The sequence below is a fragment of the Aquarana catesbeiana genome, linkage group LG11 (genome assembly GCF_042186555.1).
Source record: "Aquarana catesbeiana isolate 2022-GZ linkage group LG11, ASM4218655v1, whole genome shotgun sequence".
In the NCBI taxonomy this organism is placed as follows: Eukaryota; Metazoa; Chordata; class Amphibia; order Anura; family Ranidae; genus Aquarana; species Aquarana catesbeiana.
The window spans coordinates 108736805-108763546 of NC_133334.1; the positions used below are offsets into that span (position 1 = coordinate 108736805).

General features: G+C 41.8%; 1 protein-coding gene across 2 annotated transcripts in view; it reads left to right on the plus strand.

The window, feature by feature from the left end:
- Window positions 1-797: 797 nt before the first annotated feature.
- The window catches only part of LOC141112233 (pre-mRNA-processing factor 39-like), a 71593-nt gene continuing 45648 nt past the window's right edge, over window positions 798-26742 (plus strand). The window contains exons 1-3 of one of the 2 annotated variants that reach the window (XM_073604858.1): window positions 798-928; window positions 16773-16969; window positions 21075-21200. In XM_073604858.1, the coding sequence (XP_073460959.1) occupies window positions 889-928; window positions 16773-16969; window positions 21075-21200 (363 nt within the window). In that variant the 5' untranslated portion in view covers window positions 798-888. Of the gene's footprint in view, window positions 929-16772; window positions 16970-21074; window positions 21201-26742 lie in introns of those variants that run through there. The other variant, XM_073604859.1, reaches the window with a different exon arrangement.

Here is a 26742-nt window from a genome sequence, read left to right on the forward strand (position 1 = left end):
CTTGGACTTCATGGCTTGGTTTGTGCTCTGACATGCACTGCTGTGGGACTTTATATAGACAGGTGGGTGCCTTTCCAAATCATGTCTAATCAATTGAATTTACCACAGGTGGACTCCAATCAAGTTGTAAAAACAGTTAAGGCTGGGTTCACACTAAGATCACACGCGGCTCACAGCAGGGGGTCAGGTGTGTCTCTGTTCTCCGTTTCAGGCCCGAATTTTTGCCTGAATTCAGACCTGAAACTAAGCCAAAGACGCGCAGACCCCTATGCAATCTGCTCAGCAGCCTCCACGGAGATTAATCTCCTGTCATGCAAATTGAATGTGGGGAAAACTGCATCCAATTCGCACTAGTGTGAACCCAGCCTCAAGGATGATCAGTGGAAACAGGATGCACCTGAGCTCAATTATGAGTGTCATGGCAAAGGCTGTGAATACTTCTGTACATGGGATTTTTTTTCGCTTTTAATTTTTAATAAATTTGCAAAGATTTCAAACAAACTTTTTTCACGTTATCATAATGGGGGATTGTTTGTAGAATTTTGAGGAAAATAATGAATTTAATCCATTTTGGAATAAGGCTGTAACATAACAAAATGTGGAACAAGTGAAGCGCTGTGAATACTTTCTGGATGCACTGTATATATCCTGCAGAATTGATAGTCTGAAAAATGCACAAAAAGTAAAACTAAAGATGACAACAACATTATGCATTATTTTATTCCCGGAAAAATCAGAATGAATACAGTAGACGGAGGAGTGAGGCGGAGCTGTGTATCTATGAGGATGAGGAGGAGGAGGAGGACTCCTGTATACAGCACAGCCCACCATCACCCCGCACTGCTCGGACAGGAAGACTGTCGCCCATTGATGACGTAGAGTGACAATATGGCGGACCCGAGGAGACGTAGAAGGTTTTCACCAGCAGGTCTGATTATTGATTATTTATAATGCCGATAAGTGTGAGTGTCGGGTGTTGTGGCGCGGTGTTCGGTGGGCGGGAACTGAGTCGGTGACGGGTTCAAAGGGCATATAACGGGAGTCACGTGACTTGTCCATTTGTTCAGGGGGCCCGGCTCCCAAAATGGCCCTGTAGGTGAAAGCAGAGCATGCTGTGGTGTGCACAGCTCCTTATATTGGCTGCAGACTCTCTGCCCCTCTATAGAACAATTGATGGGAGATGCAAAGTCTGCTTCTCAGCCGACCCTGCCCCCTTATTAAAAACAAACATTTGGGTAATTAATGCACCCATATAGCAATAGAAAAAAACGTGCATGTGTTAATCATTTGCATTGAGGCATGCAGAGCATTGCAGCTGTGAGCAGTGTTTCATGGGTAATGCTCTGCTTTCTGCAGACTGTTCCTCCAGGTATGGTCTGGGAGGTATGCACCTTCCGCTATGGCCCTTGATGAAGTATATCCACTGAGATCCAGGGGGCCGTCTGCTGTAGTTTTCCAATTACAGCTCTGTGAATGGATGCTGTGCAGGCAGCTACACACCTGTGGGGAGAAGTACCCCATGGTTCAGGTAGGTGGGAGGCTGCAGAATGGCACCACATATCATTTACATTCAAAGGCTTCATTAACATGGGGCGTACTACATTGTATGCCAACGATGTATCCTGGCCTAGGCCGACAAGACCCAGGCCAGCACTTTCCAGGGGGGCAGCAGGGAAAGAGTCCCCACCGGCTTGCGATACCCTGTAATGCCCCGTACACACGGTCGGATTTTTCTACGGAAAATGTTCGATGGGAGCTTGTTGTTGGAAATTCCGACCGTGTGTAGGCTCCATTGGATATTTTCTATCAGAATTTCCGTCACACAAAATTTGAGATCTGGATCTCAAATTTTCCGACAACAAAATCCGTTGTCGTAAATTCCGATCGTGTGTACACAATTCCAACACACAAACTTCCATGTATGCTCGGAATCAAGCAGAAGAGCCGCACTGGCTATTGAACTTAATTTCTCTAGGCTCATCGTACGTGTTGTATGTCACCGCGTTCGTGTGTATGCAAGACAAGTTTGAGCCAACATCCGTCGGAAAAAAAACATGGATTTTGTTGTCGGAAAATCCTATTGTGTGTACAGGGAATTGGTGAAGCGCCAGTCTTATTGGGCAGACTGGGCTAAAAGGCAAATTAGTCTAGCACCCCCATAAACCGGCCGCACTGCTTTCGGTATGTGGGTGGCCGGCATTCCACAACTGGGGGGGGGGGGGGGGGGGCGCGCGCCGCTTCTAATTTTGACTGTCCTCTCATCCTGGACCACAAACCTTGCTCACTGTGCTAAGCTGCACCACTGGCATGGTTATATCTTCTTAGTCCTCTCCATAAAATTATCAGACATTTGTGCTTAAAGTAGAACTATAGGCAACATTTTTTTTTTTCTTTTTGGATAGAATAAGGGAGGGTTAAAACCCCTGTCAGTTTATTTTTTACCATCCCTGTCCCATTGCAGAGATTTCCCTTCACTTCCTGCCCCATAGCCAAACAGGGAGTGAGAGGAAATCTATGCTGCCCCCCCCCCCCCCCCCCAGGCCCTCAGGCCCTCAGAACTAGTGTCCCCACTTGAAAATTTCAGGGCAGGAGATAACACCCTGAAAATACTTCTCATTGCGGATTATGCTCGGACCCATAATGTCCCACTGTGCCTTCTTACGGTCGACGCGGAGAAGGCTTTCGACCTCGTCGACTGGCAATTTCTCCGTCTATCACTACAGCAGCTAGGTCTAGGCCAAAATATGATCTCCAGAATAATGTCCCTCTATACATCTCCCTCCGCTAGGATCAGACTGAACGGTTTCCTATCTCCAAAATTCACTATTCACAATGGAACGTGGCAGGGATGCCCCTTGTCCCCCATTCTCTATGTCCTTGTTATGGAACACCTAGCCAACGCCCTCAGAAACAACCCAGCTATTCGTGGTATCAATATAGGCCCTATACATACTAAAATTGCCCTATTTGCGGATGACTTGCTCTTGTTTGTAACTCAACCGCAAGTCTCCCTGCCCTCTATATTACAGGAATTTATGAGATATGGAGAGGTTAGTAACTTTAAAGTTAATCATAGTAAGTCAGAAATTCTCAACATTTCACTCCCAAAGGAGGCTCTCCAACAGCTCTCATCCTCCTTCCCCTTTAAGACAAGCTCCACATCTATTCCTTATCTAGGAATCCATATCCCAACAGACGCATCCCAACTATTCTCCAGCAACTTTACCCCTCTACTTCTTAGAACACAAGTGGATCTGGCTACATACACATCTAAACAGCTCTCTTGGTTAGGTAGGGTGAATGTTTTGAAGATGGATGTTCTCCCTCAATTTCTCTATCTTTTTCAAACCATTCCTATTCATATTCCCACCTCGTTCTTCCAAAAGCTTCGTCAGATTTTTTCTAAATTCATATGGAAGGGAAACTGCCCCAGAATTAAATACGACACAATGACCCTTCCGAAGGCCAGGGGGGGAGCAGGGGTCCCAGATGCCTCTACATACCATAAGGCGGCGGTTCTCACACGTATCGTGGATTGGTTTCACCACCCTTCTTCCAAGCTCTGGGTTCAATTGCAGAGATATCTCAATGAGATTGATCTTTGCGCTCTGCCGTGGACTCCTATGGCCCAGCGTAAAGATAGTACACTCTCCGCTGCTCTTACTCGGCAAACTCTCCAGATTTGGGACCGCCTGATCTCAACTGGTAAAATATCAAAACTCAGGGGCCCAATGACCCCTCTCTTTGGGACTCCGGCCTTCCCCCCCAGCTGTCAGTAGGTGGAGATTTGGACCCTGGAATAGGGACAGTCATAGACGCTTAGCTCAGGTTTTACACGCTGACCCATCCTTGAGAACAGATATACGCTCCCAGTTTGACCTAGGGCCCCCAGCAATGTGGTTGCAGAGGGGTCAATTAAGGTCTTACATACGCACTTTCTCTTCCATCTCTGAGATCCTGAGTGACCCATCAGACTTTGACAAGTTACTTCTACAATCAGACCCGCCAACTCACGTAGTATCATTGTTATATTCTCTATTATTAAATGCTTCTGCCCCTGACCTTCCAACGTACACATAGCAATGGGAATCAGATCTACAACACTCCATCTCCCCTGCTGATTGGCAAAAAAGCTTTATCCTGACGCATAGGATTTCCTTAGCAACTAAGACTCAAGAAAAAGGGTTTAAACTATTGACGAGGTGGTACAGATGCCCAGTGACTATCCAACGGTTTAACCCCTCTTTGTCAGATACTTGTTGGCGATGCCAGTCCTCTAAAGGGACGATGCTCCACATTTGGTGGGCTTGCCCTCCAATTAGGAAACTCTGGCAAACGGTCTTTGAGCTATATGACAGGCTGATGGGGACTTCAATTAAGCCCACACCAGAGATAGCCATACTATCTATGCTCCCAGGCCCACTCAAGTTGATCAAAAAAGATATATTGCGCCACTTTCTAGCCGCAGTTAGGACAGTGATTCCCCGACATTGGAGAACAACAGATGTGCCTTCCTTGGGCGATTGGGTTGTTGAGGTGGATCAGATAAGAGATCTGGAGCGCCTATTGGCGCAGGAAGCCGGGAGGGAGGAACAGTTCTCCATCACCTGGACCTCGTGGTCAATGTTTCGATACTCCGATGACTTTTCAGTATGTGTCAGGGATGACCCATCCCTATCCACCGGCTAGCCATGCCGGGGTGTCTTCCCCACCTTTTTTTATTATTCTCTATTTCTGTTCCCACTAACACTCTCTCTTCTCTTTTTCTTTTTTTTGCCAACTCTTCTGCATATACTGAACCAAACAAGTAAACAGTTGAATAAAGGTCATATACCTAAAATAGTTCAACGACTTAAATACCTAATATAAGTAAATAAAAGATCACGACAGCATATCAGCCTGATTTGGTAGATCCTTCTGATAACGCCAGCACGCAAAACATAAGGGTAAACATATGTTGGATCCCACATGTTTGTTACTCTTCTCATATGTCTAAAGGCTTTTATGTACAATACGAGACTTTGTTGATACACCTGAGACTATGTGCCAAATTGTTTATATAGGCTCATTTCTGATAAAGTTTAAATTCATTGTTCTGTGCATACTATATGTAATGTTCTAATGTAGAACACTTTCTTCTTGTGTTAAACTTTTTTCTCTCGAAATAAAATAAGATTGAAAAAAAAATTTCAGGGCAGGTCCTAAACAGCAAGGGGTGTGGCCTTGACAGGAAGGGGTGAGTCATATTTAAATTAGGGGGTGCTCGAGTTTAGTCAGGCCTAGGGCAGCACAAGGCCATGTTTACCTGCACAATGTTCCATGCATCCCTGTGCAGGGAGTTCCATTTATGTTAATTGGATGCAGCATCCGCACAGACACAGCTCCCAGGTTGACATTTAGGCTACTTTCACACTGAGGCTAAAAATCGTGCCTGTAAAGAGCTTCTATGTCTCTCCTGGGGCGGTGCACTTGCAGGATGGTAAAAAAAGTCCTGCAAGCAGCATCTTTGCAGCGCTGTAGGAGCGGTGTATACACCGCCCCTAAAGCCTCTCTGCCCATTGAAATCAATGGGGTAGCACCGGCAAAGCGGTTTTAACCCTTTTTCAGCTGCTAGCGGAGGCTAAAAACGCCTCGCTAGCGGCCGAAGCACCGCTAAAATAGCGCCGGTAATGCGCCGCTAAAAATAGCGGCGCTTTACCACCGATGCCCGTCCGCCCCAGTGTGAAAGTAGCCTTATGTGAGTGCGGGTGGTGTCCTCAAACTTGTACTGTCTGCATGCAGGGCTATGCACCCCTATGGATGTCATATTGGGAGCAGTATCTGTGTCTGTGCAGACGCTGCATCCAGTTGACTTCTATGGGACTAGCTGCACAGGGATGCATGGAACACCTGTGCATCCCCGTACGGAGAAACATGGCTCTCGACATGGGCATTCGCTGTAGTGTGCCCCATGTGAACAAGGTCTAAAAATGGGTGCAGCATAAAACATACTTAAAAAGGTGAAATTTGCCTTTAAAGAAAGAGAAAAATAAAATGGTGGGGGGGGGGGGGGGGAGTAAAAAGAAAAAAACCTACCTTACCCCCTTAGTTCAAGTGCACTTACTTAGACAAGGGTGAAATTACTGTGCTTTATTCTGAGAAAGCGGAGGATCCTCAGTCTTATGAGAATGCACTCCTGAACAGGGGCAGAGATCATTTTTACAGGATTTAGGATTTTCTGGTTCAAAGGAATGATGACATGGTTGTCTACATGAAGCAGAGATGTAATGTGAGTATTTGTTTAACGAAACTATAGGGATTTCATTTAAAGTGGAGTACCACCCAAAAGTGGAAGCTCCGCTTTAACCACTTAAGGACCAGCCTCGTTTTGGATTTTAGATGTTTACATGTTTAAAACAGGTTTTTCTGCTAGAAAATTACTTAGAACCCCCAAACATTATATATGGTTTTTCTTCTAACACCCTAGAGAATACAATGGCGGTCATTGCAATACTTTTTTTTGCACCGTATTTGCGCAGCGGTCTTATAAGCGCACTTTTTTTGGAAAAAATTCACTTTTTTGAATAAAAAAATAAAACAACAGTAAAGTTATCCCAATTTTTTTTTATATTGTGAAATATAATGTTACGCCAAGTAAATTGATACCCAACATGTCATGCTTGAAAATTGCGCCCGCTCGTGGAATGGCGTCAAACTTTTACCCTCAAAAATCTCCATAGGCGACGTTTAAAAAATTCTACAGGTTGCATATTTTGCGCTACAGAGGAGGTCTAGGGCTAGAATTATTGCTCTCGCTCTACCGGTCGCTGTGATACCTCACATGTGTGGTTTTATCACCGTTTTCATATGCGGGCGCTACTCGCGTGTGCGTTCGCTTCTGCGCGCGAGCTCGTCGGGACAGGGGGGTTTAAAAAATTTTTTTTTTTATTATTTATTTTAAAATATTTTATTTATTTTTACACTGTTTAAAAAAAAAAAAAAAATTGTGTCACTTTTATTCCTATTACAAGGAATGTAAACATCCCTTGTAATAGAAAAAAGCATGGCAGGACCTCTTAAATATGAGATCTGGGGTCAAAAAGACCTCAGATCTCATATTTACACTAAAATGCAATAAAAAAAAAAAAAAAAAAAAAAAAAAAAAAAAGTCATTTAGAAAAATGACATTTGAAAAAATATGCCTTTAAGAGGCGTGGACGGAAGTGACGTTTTGACGTCGCTTCCGCCCAGCAGTGTCATGGAGACGAGTGAGCGCCATCTTGGCCTCACTTGTCTCCAGACACACCACGCAGAAGGACGCGATCGCCTCCGCCGCTACCGACGGCTCCGGTAAGCGGCGGAGGGCACCGGTAAGCGGCGGGAGGGGGGGGGCCCTCTCCCGCCACCGATAAAAGTGATCTCGCGGCGAATCCCCTGCAGGGACCACTTTTATCTGAAAGCCGGCCGCCGCACGAAAACGGGGATACCGGGGTTATGGCAGCTAGCTGCTGCCATAACAACGATATCCCCGTTCAAACTTAGGACGTATATAGTCGTGCGGCGGTCGGGAAGTGGTTAAGCACTTCTTACATGCCACACTTGGTATGTCATTTTTTTTGGGGGAAGCGGCTACCTAGTTTTGACAGATACTGTACCTGCTCCTACTTTCGCTCAGGCCACCAAGAATTACATGCAAGGGAGACAATGAGGACAGATCTGATCATTGCATATACTTGTATCTAGAATTCTATCATCTTTGTGCAAGACCACCAGATATGGAAGAGAGTGCCGTGTTCCCTGCATCTCTAAAAGCACAGGGGGCACAAATTTGACTACACGCATCAGGGTAATGTACCAACGTGAAGGCAGTTTGTAGCCATTCTCTTTTTGTGTGCATTTAGAAGAGCCCAGCCATATTTGGTTACAGGTGGCTTGGTCTGACGTTTTGCCTAGGTCAGCTTCCCCCTGAGTGTACGCGGGCCCATAAAATTAGTAAGTGAGGCTTACAGGTCTGAAACTAGGCCCTACAGGTAGGAGTCTTTCCGAAAGCGGTTTTTAAATGGGGTTAGACGTTTGGGAGATTCTGTTTGGCACTTGAGAAGATTATGAGTAAGTATAGTGGTGTATTTGAATACAGTGCCTTGCAAAAGTATTCAGCCCTCCCCCCCTTGGCTTTTTACCTATTTTGTTACATTACAGCCTTTAGTTCAATGTTTTTTTAATCTGAATTATATGTGATGGATCAGAACACAATAGTCTAAATTGGTGAAATAAAATTAGAAAAATATATACATAAAACTATTTTTCAGAAATAAAAAAACGATAATTGGCATGTGTGTATGTATTCACCCCCTTTGTAATGATGCCCATAAAAAGCTCTGGTGCAACCAATTACCTTCAGAAGTCACATAATTAGTGAAATGATGTCCACCTGTGTGCAATCTAAGTGTCACATGATCTGTCATTACATATACACACCTTTTTGAAAGACCCCAGAGGCTGCAACACCTAAGCAAGAGGCATCACTAACCAAACACTGTGAAATAATTAATTAAATGAATTAATTAAAACCGCGCTCTCTATAAAAGTGCAAGTGCAAAAAAGGTGCTATTATTGCTGATAATGCATAAACCACAAACACAACAATTAGAATCATGTGCAAACTTCTTAGCGCTAAAGCTGATAAAGTGCTAGTATGTTTGGACCACAAGCATAACATTCAGTCATGTATAAGCTTCTCAGCTTTAGAGTCCAAGTGTGGAATCAACCAACATAGTTTACCATAAAGCAAAAACGAATCGAAAAAATAAAAACGTCAGAAAAATCAAAAAACAAACAAAAACAGAAAATCACACTATTGAGTGAAAAGTGTTCGAATAGACAATTTCTGGATAGAATCTTCCTGTATTCGGCAATCATCAAAGAAGTATGTCTTCCACCACCATCACCAGCCACACATCCTACTCACCAGAATCCAATGACCCCCATTACAGGTAGTCAAAAATGCTTCAATGGAAGGTGCCAAATGGAGAATCTCACGGCCGCGGCCCAATCCAAATGCTGTGTGGTCAGGATTTCTGTAGCCCTATGCAGGTACTTGATGGATGTATTGTGGAAACCTCGATGTGGAATTGGTCATAACAGACCATCAATGCCATAGGTTAAAAGAGGAAAAAGACTCCCATGGTGAAGTATATCAAAAATGTATTCAAAAGACGAAATAAAACCAAGTAAAAACTTCATAGCAGCTTAAGCAAACATAACCATGTGTATGGAGACGCTGTTGGCATTCCAGCTGCGTTGCAAATGGCGGAAGTGACGTATCACACTCAAGCAACCCTACCGGTTTCGTCAGTATGCTCTGGCGTCATCAGGGGTCATGTGAACAGATACGTCGCCTCCAACTATATAGGTCTGCCAATTAAGGATATCCAATCTGGCTCAATCCTCGCTAAATAAAAGAAAAATTGTAAATGTGACTAGTTAAATTGATGTAGGACATTAAGAACTACTATATTTTATTCATATTACTTATATTTGAATTGTATGAAAATTATTAGAAGTAAATTAATATTAGATTAAATTAAAATAAATTTAAATTGGATACTGCCATCTTGTGGCCAAAAAGCCAAATTAGGATAAGAAAGGGAAAAAATTTAATTAAATGTGGAGCCATCTTGTGGTGAGAAAGTAGATAGGATTTGAATCAATATTTCACCTCCAAATACTGCCACCTTGTGGCCAACAATAAAAGCACAAATAGCAACAATATGGGGCAACAAGAAAAAAGGTAAGCTATGGAGCCATCTTGTGGTGAAAAAATAAAACTAGAATGGATTAGCCTTTTACAATGCCAAACATGTTCAATAAGTAGACAAATAACAATTTAAGTCAATGTCAACATTGATACCCACGGGAGTGAGTGTGTTTAATTTGTAAATCCATTCCGTTTCATTTTTGATATTCTCTGGGTCATATCCCCCCCCCTCCAATCTACATCTAATCTATCTATCCCAAAGAATTTGGCTACACTATGATCCTTGTGATATATCCTGAAATTATTGGAGAGACTGTGTTTTAGGAACCAATTTTTTATATTATTTAGATGCTCATTGATACGAGTGCAGAGATTTCTTTTAGTACGTCCCACGTACTGCAACCCGCAGGGGCAGATTATAAGATAAGTTACATGGGTGAATTTGCATGTGATGAATTTTTCAATTTTATATTCACTCCCTGTACTAAAAGATGTAAAGTTCACTACTTTACTAGCATTATTCCTTGTCAGTTTACATGCCTTACATTTTTTACAGTAGAAAAATCCTGTTAGATCCAAAAAAGTACCTGCTTTCCTTGGGGGGTTTGAGTACATTAGGGGCTAATTTATTTTTTAAATTAGATGCACGCAATAGATGAATTTAGGACATTCAGGCAACAGTTTGGACAGTGTCCTGTCTCTCAACAAGACTGGCCAGTGCTTCAAGAAAATTTTCTCCAAACTTTTATAGTCCCTATTGAAATTAGTCAGAAATGCTACATAATCCAAATCTTGTTTCTTTTTGTTTTGTCTTCCAAAAGTTTATCTCTGCCCATCTCCAAAATTTGTAATTGGGTGACCCTAAGTTTGTGACCTCGATAACCTTTCTTTTTGAATTTATCAACTACAATGTTAGACTGATGTATATAATCTGACATAGTATCACAGTTACGCCTAATGTTTATTAGTTAATCCTTCGGTATCCCACTCAACCATCTAAGATGATGGCAGCTAGCCGTGGGAATGTAGCTGTTTCTGTCAGTACCCTTGAAATGAGTCCTACTCTGAACACGTCCTTATTGATGATGGCAGCTAGCCGTGGGAATGTAGCTGTTTTCTGTCAGTACCCTTGAAATGAGTCCTTGTCTGAACACGTCCTTATTCTTTATCATGACCAGGTCAAGGAAACTGATCTCACTCAAATGCCAATTGCCTGTAAATTTTAGTCCATAACAGTTGTGGCTGATATTATTCATTCAGGAATGTTTCCAGTGCCTCCACTGTACCATTCCACAGAATTACAGTGTCGTCAATATATATTTTATACAAGGAGATCTCAGGGATATGGGCTCCAAATATGCTATGTTCCTCCCATTGGCTCATAAGTATGTTTGCCACACTGGGAGCATATTTGGCTCCCATAGCCACTCCTTTGATCTGCTTATAACATGAACCTTCATGCCAAAAATAGTTGTTAGACATAGCTAACTCCAATACCTCAATCAAGAACTCCTTTTGTTCCATTTTGAGATTAGACTTGGAGTCAAGGGCTCTCCTAGTAGTTATTAAGACGTCTTTTTGTACAAGATTGGTGTAAAGTGATTCGACATCAATCGTTACAATAATTGTATTATTATGAACTGGAATGTCTTTAAGGAGGTTCATAAGATGTTTGCTATCTCTCAGGTAAGAAGGGTAGGGTTGGACAATGGGTTGCAAGAAAAAATCAACGTATTCACCTATTCTAGAAAGAATGGAATTTATAGCGCTAATAATGGGTCTACCCGGTGGACATTTAGAATTTTTATGTATTTTGGGCAATTGGTATATTACGGGAAGTCTGGGTGCATCAGGGACAAGATATCTAGCCTCTTTTTTTTTTATTGACAATTCCTACTTCTTTTGCCTTCTGTACACTATTTTTCACAGAGGCTTTGAGTTTTTTTGTAGGGTCCCCTTTTATTTTCTTATAGGTATTGGTGTCACCTACCAACCTATTTAGTTCTTTAATGTAGTCATCTTTATTTAAAACTACAATACCCCCACCTTTATCGGCTTGGCGGATGGCTATATTCTTTCTTTTTTCCAATGCTTCTATTCCTTTTTGGACATTCCCTTTCTTATTTCCTCTTTTGGTTTTTATAAGTGTAATATCTTGCTCAACCATAATCTTCAACATCTCCAAAAAACTATTGGACGACTTTTTGGGATTAAACACAGATTGATTTCTCAACCCACTATTCTGGTATTCTTTTTTTTTTCTGGTTTAAGTGATAGGGGTGTGTTTTTCTGCAAAATGTTTTTTAAGTTTCCTTAAAAAAAATTTCTGTATCAATAAACGCATCAAATTTATTTAGTCCCTTATCAGGGGCATACTTGAGACCTAACTCCAACACTCTGAGTTCATTGAAAGTAAAGGTCTCATTACTCCAAATTAAAAATCCCTTTGCCCACTATTCTCTCTTTCTTTTTATTCTTCCTTCCTCCTCTCGTTCCTCTGCGTTGTTTCTTTGTGCTCCTTGAGTTGGCCAAGTAGGTGGTTCCCATTGTTGCCAATGAGGGGTCCCCTGCTGTCCATATTGGGTCCCTTGTTTATTGTACCAAGGTGGATTTGGTGGTCCACCTCTCCCCTTTCCCCTCCAATTTCCTCTCTGGCCGGGATACCTCCTGTTCGAATTCTAGCCTCCTCTGGAAGGTGGGTCCCCATGTCCCCTCTTTTGAAAACCTCTATAGGGTTGGTGGCCTCTCTGTGGATCCTCTTCTTGGTATAAGGGTTGGAATCTGTTGTAGGTGGGAACTTCCTATCCCCCCTAATAGCCATTGTCATATTGATTGGGATTGGAGGTAGGGTAGGTCGAATTAATAGAATTAGCAGTGGCTCCCCTGGTGCCACCACCTCCCCGGTTATTCCTATTACCCCGAGTGGAGGGACCAGGCATCCGCCCTTGGTTACCTCCACCCGGTGTAGAGCATATAGGGGCACCCAGGTCTTGGGTAGGTTCTAGCCTATCTGAGGAAGAATCCAAGGACTGGTTGAGAGCCACTTCAACCAGTTCTTCCTGCCACTTATAAACTCTAATTTCCCTATAATCTTTAAGGTCTCGTTGATACTTCTTTAATTTCCTAAATTTAGTATTCTTATCTAATTTTTCTAAATGTTTTTGTACCTGTGTATTTTTTTTTTTGTATTCTGCAGTATCCTTAAAAGGTGTAATGGCTTCTTTAAGCTCAATAATTTTCGTTTCTAGTAGTTGGAATTTAGCTTGTCTAATCAATACAAAACATTTTTGTGCACTACCATTAAAAAAATTGTACCATTGGGTGTCTAAATCAGAATCTTCAAGACCATCATTGGGGCCAATAACCCAGCGTAAGCGTCATTTTGTTTTTAACATATTGTTCAAGTGTAGCAATGTCCCACCAAGCCCGAATTTTTTTATCCACAACACTTTTTAGAGATTTAAAATTGTGTTCCAAATCTTTAACTGCTAAATTTTCAGCTGATGAAAAAACATTGTGTGTGTCAGTGGGTCTATTACTCATATATTTGAATATGTCCATCGCTGTGGGTGTGTCTCCAAAAGAGGTAGTAAAGAAATTGGTAATAAGTGGAAATACCACCAGCCCGCGCAGATGAAAAAATCTTGTGTAATTAAATGTGTATAATAACAACAAAATAGGAACAGCACATTGTAATGAAGATAAATGTGAAATAATTAATTAAAACCGCGCTCTCTATAATAGTGCAAGTGCAAAAAAGGTGCTATTATTTCTGATAATGCATAAACCACAAACACAACAATTAGAATCATGTGGAAACTTCTTAGCACTAAAGCTGATAAAGTGCTAGTATGTTTGGACCACAAGCATAACATTCAATCATGTATAAGCTTCTCAGCTTTAGAGTCCAAGTGTGGAATCAAGCAAAATAATTTACCATAAAGCAAAAACGATCAGAAGAAATCAAAACGTCAGAAAAATCAAAAAACAAACAAAAACAGAAAATCACACTATTGAGTGAAAAGTGTTCGAATAGACAATTTCTGGATAGAATCTTCCTGTATTTGGCAATCATCAGAGAGGTATGTCTTCCACCACCATCACCAGCCACACATCCTACTCTCCAGAATCCAATGACCCCCATTACAGGTAGTCAAAACCGCCTTAATGGAAGGTGCCAAATGGAGAATCTCACGGCCGCAGCTCAATCCAAATGCTGTGTGGTCAGGATTTCTGTAGACCTATGCAGGTACTTGATGGACGTATTGTGGAAACCTCAATGTGGAATTGGTCATAACAGACCATCAATGCCATAGGTTAAAAGAGGAAAAAGGCTCCCATGGTGAAGTATATCAAAAATGTACTCAAAAGACTAAATAAAACCAAGTAAAAACTTCATAGCAGCTTAAGCAAACATAACCATGTGTATGGAGACGCCGTTGGCGTTCCAGCTGCGTTGCAAATGGTGGAAGTGATGTATCACGCTCAAGCCACCCTACTGGTTTCGTCAGTACGCTCTGATGTCATCAGGGGTCATGTGAACGGATACGTCACCTCCAACTATATAGGTCCGCCAATTAAGGATATCCAATCTGGTTCAATCCTCGCTAAATAAAAAAAAAATGTAAATGTGACTAGCTAAATTGATGTAGGACATTAAGAACTACTATATTTTATTTATATTAATTAAATGTGAATTGTATGAAAATTATTAGAAGCCAAACACTGCCATGAAGACCAAGGAACTCTCCAAACAAGTAAGGGACAATGTTGTTGAGAAGTACAAGTCAGGGTTAGGGTTTAAAAAAAAAAATATCCAAATCTTTGATGATCCCTAGGAGCACCATCAAATCTATCATAACCAAATGGAAAGAACATGGCACAACAGCAAACCTGCCAAGAGATGGCCGCACACCAAAACTCACGGACCGAGCAAGGAGGGCATTAATCAGAGAGGCAGCACAGAGATTTAAGGTAACCCTGGAGGAGCTGCAGAGTTCCACGGCAGAGACTGGAGTATCTGTACATATGACGACAATAAGCCGTACGCTCCATTGAGTTGGGCTTTATGGCAGAGTGGCCAGAAGAAAGTCACTACTTTCAACAAATAACAGAATGGCACATTTTGAGTTTGCAAGGCAACTCCCAAAATGTATGGAGGAAGGTGCTCTGGTCTGACGAGACTAAAATGTAACTTTTTGGCCATCAAAGAAAACGATAAACCCAACACATCACATCACCCATTGATGGGTGGCTTTGATGAGATCTCGGGGGTCTAAATAGACCCCTGACATCTCCCTTTAGACAGGGAAAGGGACTGAGGACAGAGGTTCCCCAGTCAGTGGTTCAGAAAAGGAAGGAGCCGGTAAATGACATATTTACTGGCTCTTTCCTCCGCTCCCCATCTTGACAGATCCGGAGGGGGGGGGGACTGGAGGACACCAGGAGCCAGAGCAGGACACAGGGGACAGTCAGGGGTGATCGGTGCAGCGGTGCAGGCAGTTACAAGCACCAATCTCACTGTATAGCTTTCAGTAATGCAGCTGACAGCCGCGGGAGGGAGAGGAGAAGGAGAAGCGGCTGTCAGCTGCTTTTATTGAAAGCTGTACAGTGAGATCGGTGCTTGTAACTGCCCGTACCGATCATCTGTGAGGCTGCCTGGCCAATCCCCCCCCCCCGTTATGCTGAGGACGCTGGCCCGCTGCAACAGGTATCTGATTAAGTATCGGAGCATTTGCATGATTACAAGTACTCGTGCTAATGCTTGGTATCGGCACCTATACTATTATCGGTATCGGTGCAACCCCAATATCTATACAAAAATGTTTTGCCTTTCATTTCTATTTTAAACTGAATGGGCTGTTTTACAAGGTGATCATTTACAATTACTTTAAGTGTTCTAAAGATACCGTTGAGCACCAGGAGTTCGTAGATGTATTTTATTCCCTTTCCATGCCACCATCGAAGCACCAGGGAAACGAGAGGAGAAATTTGTGCGGTGGTATAGTAATGTTTGAGGTTGGGTACTGCCAAGCCTCCTGCTAACCTTCGCCGATATAATACAGAAGCAGCTGATTAACTCCGTCTATGGCTCTACCGAATGAAACAAATCAGTTTGCATTGTTCAATTCGCAGCATGTGGTTCGGAATGGAGATCGGAAAGACTGGAGTAGTCGAGGAGCTTTGACAAATAGGTCATGCAAAGGGTATGAATTCTTCCAAACCAAGAGAACTGAAGGGAGGTCGAGGAAGTGAGGTTGCCTAAATTCCTAAAGAGAGAGGGGTAGTCTGCCTGATAGAGGGAGTCATAGGATGGGGTTAGGCAAATGCCAAGGTATGGTAGGGGGTTCTTGGGCATTTTGGCATCAAGCAGCTGATTTTTTTGAACTGGAGAGGAATGGCAGAGGATCCCCAAATCCAGGTGTGAAAAACTTGTTGCATCATTCCCAAAAAGACTCATGGCTGTATTAGATCAAAAGGGTGCTTCTACTAAATACTGAGCAAAGGGTCTGAATACTTAGGACCATGTGATATTTCAGTTTTTCTTTTTTAATAAATCTGCAAAAATGTCAACAATTCTGTGTTTTTCTGTCAATATGGGGTGCTGTGTGTACATTAATGAGGAAAAAAAAAGAACTTAAATGATTTTAGCAAATGGCTGCAATATAACAAAGAGTGAAAAATGTAAGGGGGTCTGAATACTTTCTGCCCCCACTGTATATTATAGGTTGTATTTGGGAATAGTTCATGCTTGCAATTTTTTTTTCTGATTTGTAATGATAAACCCAGCACAAAATGTATTGCTTTCTAATAAGCTTTATTTTTATTTTGAAATATGTTCATTATGCTACACTGAAAATGACTAGGTGGGTCTTTCTTGGTAAAGAAGGGCAGACATTTGCAGAGCTGTAGGTGCTGTTGAAAATTGGGGTGATTTAATGTAATTTTACCTTTGCATAACACAGAATCTAATATTAATAATGCTTAATATAAGTGTAAGTGTTCTGCATGTAAAGTTATTGCCCTTCATCTCCAGTGAATCCCCCTATGTCTGATTTCTCCACCATGGACTGCGATGTTCTGACCACGGAGGACTGTAGTGGCAGTGATGAGGAATCCTGTGGTGTGGAAAGTGGTATGCCTCCTGAATTCAACACTTTCTGGAAAGCAGCTATGCGGAAGCCATTCAATTTCCATGCTTGGACTAAACTGGTAGCATATGCAGAAAGTGAGGTAAAGGCCTAATGCCTTTTTTATCATTGCTGATTTGACATAAATTTTTTTAAGGTGTATACAGAAACATTATTGTTCATGTTTTATTACTTGTGTTGTCTTTGTATCTCCTTTTCAGACTCTTGTTTGTTGTTCATTTTTTTAACATCAGGCTGTTATTAACATTATCATTAGCCACCTAGTGTGGGCAAGCATGTAATGTTGGCACTGATCCTATCACAGTGGATCTTACACAAGGAGGTTGATTTACTAAAGCTGTAGAGTGCAAAATCTGGTGCAGCTGTGCATAGAGATTAGTCAGCTTCCAGGTTCTTTTGTCAAAGCGTATACACCGCTCCTCTACCACGCCTGCCCATTGAAATGAATGGGCAGCGCTCCCAAATCTCCTGCAAAGCGCTTCGGCAGTGCCACAACACAGGTGCTTTTAACCCTTTATTCGGCCACAAGCAGGGGTGAAAAGCGATGCTATAACAGCGGTAAAGTGCTGCTAAAACTAGCTGCATTTTACCGCTACCGCCCACACCACCCCAGTGTGAAAGGGGTCTTGGTAAATCAACCCCATGGAGTTTTTTCTTTGAGGTTTGTGTTGCCCCTTTAGCGATTGATTTCAGTTATTTTTTCCAAGGGGTGTGCTACCAAATATTAAATTAAGGATGCCAATAATTTTGCCCAGTCCGTTTTTGGAGTATTGAGTGAAATGTGTCAGATTTGGCTTTTTGTTTCTCCACTTTTTTGTCATACCAATACAAACAAAAGAAATAAACATGAGAATGCCTAAACCTTTGTAATTGCAACAATTTTCTGGGCGAGGAGCTGCGTTACCTAACAGAAATGCAGGGGTGCCAATATTTTTGGCCATGACTGTATATGCTCAAAAGACATCATTGTGTGTGTGTGTAATGTTCCTGTTAATCCAAGCCTCATCCATGTGGCATCATAAGCACTGTTCACTCCAAGACCCCTTTCACATTGTGCCGCCCCGGGCATCATCGGTAAAGCAGCGCTATTTTTAGTGCCGCTTTACCGTCGTTTTGTTGGCGCTATTCGGCTGCTAGCGGGGCAGTTTTAACCCCCGCTAGTGGCCGAAAAGGGGTTAAATCCGCCCGCAAAACGCAGCCTCAGCGCTGCCCCATTGATTTCAATGTGGAGGAGCGGTGAGTTCACCGCTCCTTCACCACTCTAAAGAAGCTGCTGGCAGGACTTTTTCTGACGCCCTGCCAGCGCAACGCTCCAGTGTGAAAGCCCTCGGGCTTTCATACTGGAGTGAATGGAGCAGCTGTTTTAGGGAGTTTTGCAGGCGCTATTTTTAACGCTATAGCGCCTGCAAAATGTCCCAATGTGAAAGGGGTCTTAGATTACACACTTGTACTGTATAGTACAGTGCCCTAAAAACCCCTACCCCTTGAAATTTTCCACATTTTGTCATGTTGCAACCAAAAATGTAAATGTATTTTATTGGGATTTTATGTGAAAGAACAAAACACCATGTGGTACATAATTGTGAAGTGGAAGGAAAATGATAAATGGTTTTCAAGATTTTTTTTTACAAATATCTGAAAATGGTGGCTGCATTTGTATTCAGCCCCCTTTACTCTGATATCCCAACTAAAATCTAGTGGAAACATTTGCCTTCAGAAGTCACCTAATTAGTAAATAGAGTCCACCTGTGTGTAATTTAATCTCAGTATAAAGACAGGTGTTCTGTGAAGCCCTCAGAGGTTTGTTAGAGGACCTTAGTGAACAAACAGCATCATGAAGGCCAAGGAACACACCAGACAGGTCAGGGATAAAGTTGTGGAGAAGATTAAAGTGGATGTAAACCCTCTCCTATATCCAGTGAAGTGAACAGCATCAGATGATACACAGGGATGAAACAAATCTCCCTACATAAGTTTTACATGTATATCTGCTGTCTTCAGCTTTTTATATTCTTTAGAAAGTGAATATTGTGTATTTACTTCCTCTTTCAGCAGTGGGAGGGTAGTCTTGGCATACAATGTGTGACAGCTGTTTGGAGGAAAGGCACCCCCCCTCCTCCACATAGGCAGAGGAAGAAAGACACATGCAGAGCTGTGCTGTGAATAGATCAGCTCTCTGCTAATCTATTTATAGCAACCTCCCTGACACAAATTTTCAGCTGCTTTTATCTCCTGTGTCGGAGAGCTTGTCATTAGTTATAATGCTGATAACAGAGGAATGAAGCAGCAGAAAGACACAGGACTTAATGCTTTGAAGATCGATAAGTAAACACTACAGATATATGTGCCCAGGTCAAATTTCATCGGGTTTACATCCACTTTAAAGCAGGGTTAGGTTATAAAAAATATCCCAAGCTTTGAACATCTCACAGAGCACTGTTCAGTCCATTATCCGAAAATAGAAGAATAATGGCACAACTGCAAACCTACCAAGACATGGCTGTCCAGCTAAACTGACAGGCCGGGCAAGGAGAGAATTAATCAGAGAAGCAGCCAAGAGGCCCATGGTAACTCTGGAGGAGCTGCAGAGATCCACAGCTCAGGTGGGAGAATCTGTCCACAGGACAACTATTAGTCGTGCACTCTACAAATCAGGCCTTTATGGCAAGAAGAAAGCCATTGTTGAAAGAAAGCCATAAGAAGTCCAGTTTGCGAGAAGCCATGTGGGGGATACAGCAAACGTGTGAGAAGGTGCTCTGGTCAGATGAGACAAAAATTGAAAGTTTTGGCCTAAAAGCAAAACGCTATGTGTGGCGGAAAAGTAACACTGAACACACCATCCCCACCGTGAAACATGGTGGTGGCAGCATCATGTTGTGGGAATGCTTTTCTTCAGCAGGAACAGGGAAGCTGGTAAGTTAATGGGAAGATGGATGGAGCCAAATACAGGGCAATCTTAGAATAAAACCTGTTAGAGTCTGCAAAACACTTGAGACTGGGGCGGAGGTTCACCTTTCAGCAGGACAACAACCCTAAACATACAGCCAGAGCTACAATTAAATGGTTTAGATCAAAGCATATTCATGTACTAGAATGGCCCAGTCAAAGGCCAGACCTAAATCCAATTGAGAATCTGTGACAAGACTTTAAAGTTGCTGTTCAGACTCTCTCCATCTAATCTGACAGAACTTGAGCTATTTTGCAAAGGAGAATGGGCAAAAATTTCACTCTTTAGATGTGCAAAGATGGTAGAGACATCCCCAAAAGACTTGCAGCTGTAATTGCAGTGAAAGGTGGTTCTACAAAGTATTGACTCAGGGGGATGAATACAAATGCATGCCACACTTTTCACAAAGTGGATTTGCCTTTTGTAAATGACCCCCCATATGTCCACCTCCAAAATGAAAGCGCAGGTCCCTCTCCCTCTCAAATTATTAGCCATCACATGCCCCATCACCATTAACTAGCAGAACCAGCAAATTGAAGGTAATCATCTTCTTTCTCACCTTTTTTAAACTTTTTTCTTATCCTTTTTCCATTACTCCTTTCTCTGATGCGCATTGAGTGAATAAATCTAAATGCACTGGGATATCCTTGGGATTGAATACTATTTTCCAGGTATGGAAATATCAACTCTATTGCAACTATTCGGAATATCTTGAGAAAGTGCGTTCAGATTATTTCACTCAATGTGCATCAGAGAAAGAAGTAACGGAAAAAGGATAAGAAAGAAGGAAAAAAAAGGGGAGAAAAGAGATGATTATCTTCAATTTGCTGGTTCTGCTAGTTATTGGTGATGAGGCATGTGGTGGCTATTAATATGAGAGCCGGAGTAATGAATTAGAGGTGGTGTTTTGAATTTCCCAGGTGGAGATTTATACTCGAGCATTATTGACAATCATGAGAATGAGTGGCAATGAGGTCCGGTGAGTGATATACTAAAGGGAGATGGACCTGCACTTTTATTTTGGTAGTGGACATATGGTGCATCATCTCTAGTGAGATGAGAAGATGCACAATTTTTTTAGCACTTTTATGGACATTTGCTTTATTACTCACATATTAGTTTATGACAATCTGTATTTTTTTTTTTGTAACGTTTGCGCTACTGTGGAATATTTTCACCTTTTGGGTATAAAGTGCATACATAGTTGTCAGTATAGCCATATTTTATTTTCTTCCCACAGAAAAACCTGCCAGCATGCAGAAAAGCTTATGATGCGTTCCTCGCATATTTTCCTCTTTGTCACATCTACTGGAAGAAGTATGCTGACCTGGAGGAGCATCATGGTAATGAAGAAGAGACAGAAAAGGTATTTGTAACTGGAATATCAAAACCATAAAGTTTATGCAACACAGAAATTTCAATGAAATAAGCCAACATAGACATTACATTCACTGTACTTACATGAAAGATTGCATTGCTATTGAGTCTACTTTTTATACAGGTCACATTCATTGCTAAATAGCATTTATTTGGATGAAAAGCATTGACAAGTTTGTAGGCAGGAAGAAATATTGTGAAGGTTAGATTTTCTTACAGTTTCCTAACACCATACCTATGGAGTTTATGCACAAAAAAATGAAATTCTACTTTTATATGGGGTACCTGAGCGTAGTGGCACAAGGCAGCCATATATTTTTTACTTGTTATAGTAACCCAAAGAAAGGCAAACTCAGCTGTGATTGTGTGATGCTTAGACACAGCCTCCATTTCTACAGTCAGGCGGACTTACACAGAGCTTGTACAAGCTGTGAGAACCATTTAAAAATTGTTTTTGATCATTGGACATTGAAGGGGTAAATGAGCTAGTGATGTCTGAGTGAGCACATAATATGTTTTGGAATGAACACACTGATTTTACAATGGAAAGTGCGTGCAATGTCACTTTATTCAAAGAAAGTCACATAAAGAACACTTAGATCTCTCAATTCCAGTGATCTTTGGTCAAATATTTGCCCATCTGCCATCCAAAAATAAGCTTGATGAAAGCAAAAGATGCATATGATTTCAAGTGTTACTTTGGATTGCTGAACGTTATTTTTCTTCTTTCTTAATGTATGTCTGGGGCAGTTGGGGGTGCTTGTTATTCCAATGGAGATTTTTCAGTTTGCTGTAATAGCTCCATTTAAGCAGGACCCAATGTTTGTATGGGTAAGCGTGCAGCACTTACACATACAGCCGTGATTGTCATATGAATATCATGATTGGTACCTATGCTAGAACAGGTCATGCAAGAGCATGCTCCTTACCCTTTGTTTCTTGGGGTCAGATTTAATCCCACACATAAATCAAATTCCACAAAATGGTTCCTAAACAAGCATTAGTCACTTCTGGGCAGTGCATGTGTTTACAGTTCTTTTAATAACTAGTGTTATTACAGCTTATTTTCACCAGATTCATTTGAAAAAGCATGCAGTAAAACACTTTGCAGTAATGTGTGTTTCCATGAATTTTCAGATGCTTTGTAATTTTGCAACGTTGATTCAGATGTTTGTTTTGAAATTTGAAGCAATGTTCAGGGCTGTATAGCTAGAGAGTCGTCATCGGCACATACACACTCAAGCAACGGCTCGTTCATGCTGTTGCTTCAGCTGATGTGCCGTTACTGGCAGCTCCCGTGCGCATGCTCGGGAGTGACGTCATCGCCGCTCCGGCCAGTCACAGCGCCAGAGCCCACGATACCTGCAAATAACTCCGGGAGTGATGTCGTCAGCCAGAGAGCAGTGTATAGGGACCGCAGCGGGGGCTTTGATCTAAGGTGAGTATTTCATAATGAGAGAGTATGCTATGCATACTCGCTCATTAGGCCTTTGTCTTGCAGATTTTTTTTTTTTTTTTTTTTTTGTAGTGGTTTTACAACCATTTTAACACACTATATAGTAGAGGACAATGCTCCTGCAGCGCAGCGCATTACAGTGTCCATGCTGTACTTCGTGATGTGTACACTAGAGTGTGATGGATGTTTTTCATTGGAGAAGTGACCCAGGTTTTAGTCTTCCTTGTGCACTAATGATTGTATTGGCGCTATTACACTAGTAAGGGTGAGTTGTGATACTGTCTCGTGTATTGCAATCACACATGTGAAAGAAGGGTATGTGCAAAAGGTGGTTACTTTTTATGAACTACTTCTTTTGCCAGTATCCAAATATCCATATTTTTTTTTTTTTTTTTTTTTTAAGTCTAGGTCAGTGTTTCTCAACTCCAGTCCTCAAGGCGCCCCAACAGATCATGTTTTCGGATTTCCCCCAGGTGAAATGGCTGTGGTAATTACTAAGGCAGTGAGACTGATCAAATCACCTGTGCAAAATAATGGAGAGCTTGAAAACATGACTGTTGGGGTGCCTTGAGGACCGGAGTTGAGAAACACTGGTCAAGCTAGTGGTTCCAGTCAAATTAAAGTCGTGGGCTTCTTAACCTTGTGCCTAAATTGTTCTGAATATTTCATTTCCTCACCCAGGCTGTGTTGATAGGGGCAGGTAGGATGATTATCGCCAACAGTAAGACACGAGACTTGCTTACTACTAGAAGGGGAGCATATGTATTATGGTGGCAAGGATGAAGAGGCTGTACGAGTCTGCAGATCGTTGTCGCCAACGAGGGGAGAGTTGTTAGTGAATGGCATAATTTACAGGTGTTTTCTCCTAAAGGAACGTTTTAATGAACAAAGGGCAAAGAGAGATTTCAAAAATTGTTAGGGTTCGGTCACACGTGTGTCAATACCCTGCGTTTATGCGGCATTTATTCAGCATTTTTAAAGCCTCATAGTCGCCCTTCAACACCTGCCATGAATATTATAGTGACCCCAAACAGTGCTGCTCACACACGAGTGGTAGTGTTGTGTTAAAAACTAGGTGGCATATCCATTTCATGAGACCTGATACTTGTCAGCCACCTCCATTAATTTCAATGGTAATGCTCTGTAACTGCACTTTAATGCCCCGTACACACGGTCGGACATTCCGACAACAAAATCCTAGGATTTTTTCCGACGGATGTTGGCTAAAAACTTGTTTTGCGTACACACGGTCACACAAAGTTGTCGGAAAATCCGATCATTCTAAACGCGGTGACGTAAAACACGTACGTCGGGACTATAAACGGGGCAGTGGCCAATAGCTTTCATCCCTTTATTTATTCTGAGCATGCCTGGCACTTTGTACGTCGGATTTGTGTACACACGATCGGAATTTCCGACAATGGATTTTGTTGTCGGAAAATTTTATATCCTGCTCTCAAACTTTGTGGGTCGGAAAATCCGATGGAAAATGTGTGATGGAGCCCACACACGGTCGGAATTTACGACAACAAGATCCTATCACACATTTTCCGTCGGAAAATCCGACCGTGTGTACGGGGCATAACAGTACCTATAGTATTTATGGTGTGCTAGTGAAGTATTTATATAGTGTTACTCGGGCACTGGGGGAGAGATAGTGGAGGATCCAGTATCCCAGAATGCACTGGGAAATAATAAAGAACTGGGACAGAGCAGCTCTAGCCACTTCCTGTTTGTACAGAGTGGCTTTATGGTAACACCATTTGTATGCAGGCAAAAGCATCAAGCCAGCCAGCAATACTGACAGTGCACCCGACCATGGTTCAGCAAACCTGAGCTGGACCAAATCAAGGGTCAAAGAGATGAAAATATTGGAATCCATCTTGCACTTCTGCCTAGCAGGACTAGGGTCGTCTGTTCGAATTCCAACCATTACACCACCTGCCTGGAGTTTGCATGTTCTCCCTGTGCCTGTGTGGGTTTCCTCCGGTGACTCCAGTTTCCTCCCACACTCCAAAGATATGCTGGTAGGTTAAATTGGCTCTAGTATGTGTATGTATAAATGTGAGTTAGGGACCTTAGATTGTAAGCTCCTTGAGGGCAAGGAGTGATGTAAATGTACAATATGTATATGAAAAGTGCTGCGTAAATTGACAGCGCTATAGAAGTACCTCTGATAAATAAATAATCTTGCAGAGAATTTACAAAAATGTCCATCACACCACATGCCTACTAGGCCTTGAAATAGATGATTTCCGCTACATTGCTTCCCCTGCAAGCACTTCCCACTAGAAAAGCAACACTTTCATAGGCATTTATCAAGATTTTTAAACGTTTCAACAACACAATGAAAACGCATCATAAACATGTCATAAATGCTAAAGCCTCATTAATGAGCATTGCTTCCTTCTTTATAATCAAGACACGTATAACTGAACCCTTAAGGAATATATGTGTTTTGTTTTTTAGAGAAGGGGGTTTACTGACACCTAAAAGGAGTTGTGTGAGCTGTCAGTGCCAACCTGTTTTTATGAAAATGCTAGCAGTCTGGCTGTCATAGTGGTTTAAATGCTCTCTGGCCCTGGAAAAAGTATGCAGATTCTGGGTTCAGATTGTACTTGTAGCAGGTCAGTGACTCAAAGTATTTAGACCAGAGGCAGCTAGGCATTTGGCTATTACAAAAGAAAGTACACCTTGACAGCTCCAGTATTCCTCTCCATTCCTTTTACAGCTCCAAAGTGCACCCAGCTTCTCTTCTCTGCAGATCGTGTTCTCTTCCACTGGGCTTCTAATACTGCCGCTTAATATTTTCTCTCCATTCCATACACTCTGACATTGCAGATATTACACTAATGCTGTGTCCGCCTGCAATTACAAACACAAAGTAACTGCATCAGTTGCAGCAAGAGTTATGGAATTGAACCGAGCCTCGGAGACATTATACAGTGTGCAGCTTCTTCAGGGAACGTGAATGAATGGACTTTCTGAAAATATGAAAACAATAATGTTGTAAAAATATTTGAACGTTTGTCCTCAGATGTGTGTAAATTCAGAGTTTTTTTTCCTGTTGTGTGAGTGTTCCTTTAGTCATTGTACGTGCTCTATTTGTGTGTGCCTGTCTGTTACATGACTTGGTGGCTGAGTGTTTTGTCCTCTTTACTTAAATTTTAAGGATAAGCTTCACTCCCACAAGCAACATGTTCTGCTTGTAATTTGTGTGTTTACCTGGTATTTGCATGGAATTCCTCTGAATGATTCACTTTCCTCTCATACTACAAAAACTGAAAAGGAGGTCAACTGCTGCATGGCCAAACAGATCATAGAGTGTGTGTGTGTGTGTGTGTGTGTGTGTGTGTGTGTATGTGTGGAGTAGGGATTTTAGACTGTAACCTCTTTTCGGGGCAGGGTCTGATGTGACTGGCTATATGTACTCTAGAGACACTACATAAATATGATAAATAAAGGATACCAAAAAATAATGGCTGTGTGTAAGTGCTGTATAAACCTGTTGTAGAATTTTTTATATACTCACACTTTGAAACCTCCACTTTATTTGATCGTGTGTAGTAACTATTGTACAGTTTTCATAAAATATACATATCCTATGTAAAGGATGTCTACAGTATTATAAATACTAGGACATATACATAGTAGCAAATACACTAAAAGGTGCTAGCAATAATATTCTATACATACAATCACTTGCAGATTCACACGGTGTACATGCACTGAAGTTAACATTCTCATTATTTCTCTGTACAGTAGAACTAAAATGCTAAAACACAAAGGGGACAAATTCATTAGGGCATTTGTGACACATTTCTGCATTGTGGATGTAGTCAGAAGCCTTGTGCCGAATTCATTAAACCCATGCAACGGTTTCATTTTTGGTACCCACACGTGCTTATTTGACATGTGCTTCCTATTTAATTGATGCAGTTCTTGTTCACTTTTACTGTCTGTTGCTATTGTTGCAACAAATACATAAAGAAAAGCCACTGTATCGATGATAAGAAAAGTGGACGTAGAATGTAAACAAGTCCTGTTCCATGTTGGATTTGTAGCACAGGTGCAA